This window comes from Sinocyclocheilus rhinocerous, unplaced genomic scaffold, assembly GCF_001515625.1.
Source record: "Sinocyclocheilus rhinocerous isolate Xijiao unplaced genomic scaffold, SAMN03320098_v1.1 scaffold1180, whole genome shotgun sequence".
Classification (NCBI taxonomy): Eukaryota; Metazoa; Chordata; class Actinopteri; order Cypriniformes; family Cyprinidae; genus Sinocyclocheilus; species Sinocyclocheilus rhinocerous.
The window spans coordinates 1391505-1399312 of NW_015665886.1; the positions used below are offsets into that span (position 1 = coordinate 1391505).

The 7808-nt window shown below is 38.3% G+C and overlaps 1 protein-coding gene across 3 annotated transcripts in view; it reads right to left on the bottom strand.

Moving 5' to 3' along the window:
- Nucleotides 1-4497: 4497 nt before the first annotated feature.
- Nucleotides 4498-7808, bottom strand: part of LOC107731644 (tyrosine-protein kinase receptor Tie-1-like) — a 15332-nt gene continuing 12021 nt past the window's right edge. For all 3 annotated transcript variants that reach the window (XM_016542790.1, XM_016542788.1, XM_016542787.1), the window contains 6 exons: nucleotides 7202-7315; nucleotides 6996-7066; nucleotides 5854-5894; nucleotides 5663-5759; nucleotides 5479-5578; nucleotides 4498-5117 (listed from right to left, as the gene is read on the bottom strand). In XM_016542790.1, the coding sequence (XP_016398276.1) occupies nucleotides 5046-5117; nucleotides 5479-5578; nucleotides 5663-5759; nucleotides 5854-5894; nucleotides 6996-7066; nucleotides 7202-7315 (495 nt within the window). In that variant the 3' untranslated portion in view covers nucleotides 4498-5045. The remainder of the gene's footprint in view (nucleotides 5118-5478; nucleotides 5579-5662; nucleotides 5760-5853; nucleotides 5895-6995; nucleotides 7067-7201; nucleotides 7316-7808) is intronic.

Here is a 7808-nt window from a genome sequence, read left to right on the forward strand (position 1 = left end):
TTTTTGGAATGCAGGGGGGAAAGGGGAGGTGTCCTGAGGTCATGCCCATGTCACGAGTTTGCTGATACAGTTTGCTGAGTTTGATTTAGTCACATTATCGCTGTTCTTTAGGTCCGTTGTACATCAAGCCTGAGGGCGTGATTAAATTACTGTCCTTTTCCTGTTTGGATATAATAGTTACATTCATTGGTGGTCACAAGACATCGTGGTTTCTATATGTTGAGAACGAACCTTCCAGTTTTGATACAAAGAAAGCTTTGTTGTCTCCTGATTGAATTAGTTTAGATCTCATGAGTAGATGAGACAAGACTGACAGGAAATCGCCCCCGAATATTGGAGTCATGTGCTGGGATGATTCCATGGCATATCAGTGTCTGTTATGGATAGAAATCCCTACACAGCCAACAAATGCACTGAGCAGCGCTGTCATTGGAAATCACCCTTAACAGATGAAAGGATAGTAAGACAAAGATATCGCTTTCCTAAGCGGACATTCAAACTAATGTTTTATTGTGAATATGATATTGAGCTGAAGAATGTATGCTGTATCAGATTCAGGCAATCACACTTGCTCAGTCCATCTCTCTCTCATAATACTCTACATAATACAGTGAGCTTTTAATACAGTAATACAATAAGTTTTCAATGAAGCAACTCAATGTTCCTTCGTTACTTGTTTCTTGTGTATTTACACACTCGTGCCGTCGAATTGTTGTATAAACGCTACTCGTGTGGTATTGCTCATTTATTATCAACTATAGTAAACATAATATTTTAATATATCGTATCAAGACATAATGTTTTAGTTATGTGTAAGGAATTTAACTCATTGAATTTTATAAGGGAATTAATTATTATTTTTAATTTCTAGCTCAGATTTTGAGAGGAATCGAATCTGAAGATTCGAAGTCAACCTGATTAGAACTGATTTCAAATTTGATAGTTTACACTTTATCAACTACTCGTCCAGCGAGACGTTAACGTCCGTGTATATTAACGATTCTGTTCATATTACTTCGTGGCCAACGACACATAAACAAAATGGTAATCTTATTAATTTTGAGCAAGGTAACAAGGATCTAGGCAGAGTTTTAACTTTAAAAATTTACGACACAAGACAATACTTCTTTATAAATGAAACAAAAATGTATTGGCTATTCTAGATTACATCAAACTAAGCTAAACACACACACACACACACACACACATACACACACATACAGTTCTGAAGAATGAAAGTTAACGGAGTTTGCATGAAGTTCTCAAAGTTCTAACTCGTTTTCCACGAGTTCTTTTAAATTCAACCTGAGAGAATCACAATTTAATACCTAAGATCAATTCAGCACCGATTTCAGCAGATAGGAGACTTCTGTTTGTTACTTGCGTTTGTGCTGAAAAGCTTCCTGATTGGCTGCTTGAGGGAATCCCAGGGCTGCGGATTGGCTGCTGACGCGGCGTCTGGATGACGTAGTTTCTGGGGATGCCTTCCTGATGACTGGGGTTTCCTGGTGACGCAGAGGCTCTGGTAGTTCTTCTGAAAGAGTCTGAGTTTGCAAGACTCTAGGCTTTTGAAGATCTCTGGCAGTCTCGAAGTTTCAACTGAAGTGTTTTGAGTTTGGAGTCTCGCTCGTGTGATGTTATGGCATGGGAGCACTTTGTCGCATGGTCACCAAGGCGAAAAGCCACAGGTCTAGAGAGAGAGAGAGCGAGCGACGAGCGAGCGAGCATCTGTTCAGGCATTGGGTTTTTAAGCAAGCCCGATTTGGTCCATCCCACGACGCAATCTTCCAATTGACTTGTTGCAAGGCGGAGCGTGCATACATTAACATGAGGCTTCAATTTATACACATCAAACAGAAAGCATAGAAAGGCACAAAACATATTATTTGGGAATATAGTTGCCCTTTTATACTTTTAATGATTGTCTTTTGAAATTGTCTGTTGTAAGTTTTATGTCACCTTTGTCTGACCGAAGAGAAAGAAAAGGGTGCGTCTCTTTGGAACGCAGGGAGAAAAGGGGAGGTGTCCTGAGGTCATGACCATGTCACGAGTGTAGATCTGCCATTCTTCTCGCTCGGACATGGAGCTATTAATCTGTCGCTTTCTGTTTATCGGATTATCAATTTATGCGTTAAACGGTCATGGGGTCCAGGAGTGTGCGTGTGTCGTTGGCTTTTTTCTTCTGATGATCTGTATGATAGAAACATGTTTGCTTGAAGCAGGTCCTCAACCACCATGGGTGATACATCCCCCCACTTCATAATTTTTCAGATTTTTTAAATCAATTCTTCAGTGACCTAACAGACTCAACTTTACAGTAAATTATCCATTAATTTGAGCTTAAGCTTAATATACAGTAGAAGATTAAAGTACTTAAAAAGTCCTTATTCATACATTTTGTAGAAAAAAATAATAGGACTTTCCAGCAGGTGCTTCCCAAAAGCAAGTGAAGGCTTCTAGATCCCTGGTGAAACATTTTGGGTCCTTATCCATAGCCAACAGAGCAAAATCTGAGAATGAAAAAAACATTCCATGTAGCTACAATACTAATAAAATGCTGCATCTAGCATTCACTGAAGATTTTACACTTTGCTCTACTAAATGCACCCTCAACATTCATGTCTTGAATTGACACTTTTTTTCACTACTAAATCACAACTAGAACAGCTATAACAACTCTTCAGCAGAATTAACTTAACATAAAATAGATAAGTCGGATAAGTTTGGGAAGTCGTGGCCTAATGGTTAGAGAGTCTGACTCGTAACCCAAAGGTTGCGGGTTCGAGTCTCGTACCGGCAGGGATTGTAGGTGGGGGGAGTGAATGTACAGCGCTCTCTCCCACCTTCAATACCACGACTGAGGTGCCCTTGAGCAAGGCACCGAACCCAACCCAACTGCTCCCCCGGCGCCGCAGCAGGCTGCCCACTGCTCCGGGTGTGTGTTCACGGTGTGTGTGTGCACTGCTGTGTGTGTGCACTTTGGATGGGTTAAATGCAGATAATTAAATGCACTAATTCCGAGTATGGGTCACCATACTTGGCCACATGTCACGTCACTTTCACATAAGTGCACAATCAACTAAAATAAAAACAGACTAACTCACTCTTGTGTCTTACCTTGCTTTGATAGATGAGGCTCTAAATGCACCTGCTTGATCAGTCAGGAAAGAAGTATCCACCAGGTGAGTGCTGAATCCATCATGTACACAGGGCATTCATACATATGACTTTTTAAATCTCTAGATAATATGTTAGTGTTCAGTACTTTATGTTTTTAGAAGAGGGCAGGTTGGTAGATGGTCATCAGATGGGGCCCAATGTAATAGGAAGTGGTTGCACTGGGGATTGAGGCAGGCACCCGGACTGACAAAGTGCCTCCTTCACACACACATATATACTCAAGGGTATGTTGCTGACACAACACTTGCAAAAATAAAAATAAAATATGCGTTATATTATATTACACAATAAAATGTGTAGAAGTATATAGCCCAATTGAAGAGGTCACACTTCATATTTAACACCCCAGGGATGAGATATCAAGTCTCTGACAAATAATTTTGAGTTCCTTTTTTTGGTACTGTGTCTTTCAAACTATGAGAAGTGCAATATTTAAATTTCTGTCTAGAGTGCGATTATGATAAACATCATGAAATTTGGTAAAATGTGAACATACTGATGCTTTTGACTCCTTTTGAATGAGCCCGGTCTCATGAAAATGCGTATAAGTAGTACACCAAATAAAAACGAAAACTCGTGGTTTTGATACTCAAAAATTGACTTTGGCGTGTATATGCTACGCACGTGTTTGGCGTGCATATAATACGCAGTTTTCGCGTGCATATGATGCGAAAATTGTTGGCGTGCAATGCATATGATACACAGTTTTCGCGTACATATGATACGCATCTACCCCACAACCCTAACCCTACCCATCGTGTAGCATATACACGCCAAAGTCCATTGTTGGGTATCAATACCACGAGTTTTTGTTTTTATTTGGCGTAGGCCTACTATTATACACACTTTCATGAGATCGGGTTATTTTGATATATATAATAAAAGTGTGTATAATAGTATTATTTGGCGTATATATATTCGTATGTTAAATGCAGTTTGGTTCATCGACCAACAAAAGAAAGTAGCTATAGATATATAATATTAAATGCAATACTTGACTGTGGAGTTTAAGGGTGGGGGGTTTGATGTGTGTGTGTTAGAGGAAACTGAGTTGCCATACCCTGACTGACAGCTCCTGGTCCTGTGGCAGAATAGGAGGAAATACCCTTGACAGATCAGCAAGCTGCAGCAGGGAAGGGGCCTGACCTCAACCCCACTACTTTAAGGAGCAAAAGAAAGTATTTTCTGTTCCATAGCATAATCTACGGTTGTCTCCTAATGCCTCTGAGAGTCCTGTCACCACATAGATGCTTTATTTATCAAAGTAAAGACATTCTGTTAACGTACTTAAAATGATTACAGGATAGCTATAGCGTGTCATACATATGTCATACGTAAAAAAAAAAAAACATTAAAAAAATATATTTTTACGGTCTGATAAACAACATAAACATTATGTACAGAACTCACTCAAGCTAAACAAATTTCAATAAGGACAATACATCGCTTTCTCAAGTGCTACATTGAATAATACTGCCGTTTTTGTCCACGGAATGAACTGTGTTTGATTAATGTACATTTGAACAACCTCACACAATGATTCTCCCAATAAAAGATGGAAAAGAAGTTCAGTGCATGGTCCAGATCCCCACAGACCCAGTGTGCTACATCTGTAGCTTATATTGTAGGTTCCATTTCCTCTTGAGTAATCCAACATGTCCTGAGATATGAATCCTTCTAGAATCTAGAGTCACAGCTCATAAGAGTGTCCTTTCACAGTCTGTTCTCTATAGCCACGTGGTTTTGGTGGAGTGTCTCTTTGAACAATGGAACCTGACCACAGGGGAGTGACAGTAGCGCGAAGCCCTACTATGATGAGCCTCCCTTGGGTTATGAACCCTTCTTGGGTCTGGGGGTGCTGGTAGTCAGGCCTCTTCAGCTGTAGCATCTATTCCAGCATAAGTGAAGTTCTCGAAGAGAGCCATGTTGACATAGACCTGGATGAAAGATGAGAATTAGAGGTTGGTTGATGGCTACGTGCAGATAGAACTGCTACGTTTCTGCTATTTCCATGAAATGCACACTTAGCATATTAGAATGATTTCTGAAGAATCATGTGACACTGAAGACTGGGGTAATGGCTGTTCAGCTTTGCCATCACAGGAATTAATTAAATTTTAAACTATATTAAAATAGAGAACAATATTACTGTTTTTATTGTATTTTTGATCAAATCAAACTGAGACCACCTAGCAACCACCTATAACCACATAGCAATTCCCCTGGTAAAAACCCACAAAAGCTCCGCATGGTAGTCTGAGTTTTACATATGCAAGCATCAGTCTGTTTTTTCCTTACCTTCCGTGCCTCTTGCATCCTATTGAGCTGGACAGATATTTGCGAAAATGGCGGTCGCTCATAGGGTCTGTCTCGCCAGCACTGCCTCATAAGTTCATACCTATATGGATTATTAATTATTAATACAACTGCAGTCAATCAATATGGAAAGTGACTACAAGAACGCATGATTGTCTGTGTTTACACTTCATCATCACAGTTCCTGGGCTGCTCCATTCTGTAGCCCTGAGGAAGCTTCTCATAGAGCTCAGCACAGGTCATCCCACAGTATGGAGTCCCACCTTGAGGAGAACAGATTCATAGCGTTCATCTGGCTGAAACATGTTTATAATGCAGTAGACAACAATTTATTCACATAGTTATGAACAAACTTACCTAAACTTACAATTTCCCACAGAAGAACTCCAAAAGACCACCTGAAAAACCAAGACAGATGGTTGAGTATTTTAATTTTTTTTTATTTATGTGATTGTGAAAGTTTTGTTGGCCTTTTGTTCATGTGATAAAATTTGGGGTCAGTAAAATTTTGAAAGAATATTTTTGAAAGTCTCTTATGCTCATCAAGGCTGCATTTATTTGATGAAAAATACATTAGGAACAGTAATATTGTAAAATATTATTGCAATTATTACAAACTCTTTTCAATTTTAATATATTTTAGTATTTAATACTTTTATAGATATGATGGCAATTCTCCAGTCTTCAATATCACATGATCTTTCAGAAAACATTCTAACAGACTGATTGGAGCTCAAGTAACATTTCTTACTATTATCATTGTTGAAAACAGGTAATATATATATTTTTTTGTGTAAACAGTGATACAATTGTTTTTCAGGATATTTTGATGGATAGTTCAACAGCATTTATTTGAAATATTTAAACTTAAAAAAATTACTGCATCCTTGCTGAAAAGTTTTTAATGCGTCCTAGCTGAAAAGTATTTAATTTATTTGAAAGAAAAAAAATGTATTGACCCCAAACGGTAGTGTAAATATTAGAGCAGTTATGGGGGATGAACTGCAGTTATGTTATGTTAAAGCTAACGCTAATGTTTGAGTGTGACAATCAAACTCAGGCTTTGTGGGAAATCAATAACGGGCTAATCTAATGGAGAAAACTATGTTTGTATGTCATGTTGGTCATGTTGTTTTCGAAATGTTCAGTACACAATGTTCTTGAGTGGGTAAAAATAGGTCGTTTTGACAGAGGCACTATGTGGTCTTGTGGAACATGCTACTCTAAATTTGAGCTTCCTGGTTTATGTTATCAGTTCCTTCCTGCTTATTTATCAGTTGTCCATTAAAAATTGAGAAGGATTAAGACATGTTGTTTTGGATTGAAACTTATGGATGCCATAGCACTTGGTGTTTTCAAATATTTATTTGAAAATTAATTCATTTATCTCACATTTTCTTAGAAAATAAAGTGTCAGGCAATAACATTTACATTTCAGGTAATAAGGCATGAGATGTTCAAAGGGATGTTCACATGTGCCAAAACCACAAAATACTTACACATCACTCTTTGTGGTGTAGACACTGTAGTTTAGTGACTCGATGGCCATCCATCGTACAGGCAGTCTTCCCTGAGACAGAGAGAGAGAGAGCAACATTCAACCAGTTTTATGAGTAATTTAGATACACTATGCACTCAACAGGCTGAGTAAGTAAAGGCAAGTGAGTTTTATCATCTCATATCATCTCACAGATATGGTCCTCACCATGGTCTTTTTCACGTACACCTCCTCGCCACGTGAGAGGCCAAAATCTGCGATTTTAGCAACTAGGTTATCTCCCACAAGTACATTTCTGGCTGCCAAATCTCTGTGGATGAACTGTTTACACAAACAAGATAACCAGGCACAGAATTAAGCCATATTTATTAATCATATTAATGTGGCATAAAATCTACAATGGCCTTATTAAACTGAAAAAATAAATGTAAAAATATTTAATTAAATAAAATAATTAATAATAATAATGAATAATTTAGAAAATTGTAGAAATTAAAGGGGTGGTTTCACTTTTTTAACATTAGTGTCTAATGTTGCTGTTTGAGCATAAACAATATCTGCAAAGTTACAAAGCTGAAAGTTCAATGCAAACGAAGATATCGTCTTTTAAAATTCTGGCAGTTTAATGCCTACAAAAATGGCTGGTAGGGACTATGTTGTTTACAATACAACCGGAGCACATGTCGCTGAGGAGAGGGGTGGGACGTTTAGACGCGCACTAGAGGTGGTTTAGCCAATCACAACACACTGGACTAGCTAACCAATCAGAGCCCATCACCTATTTCTGAGGGAGGGGCTTCATAAAAGAAGGAAA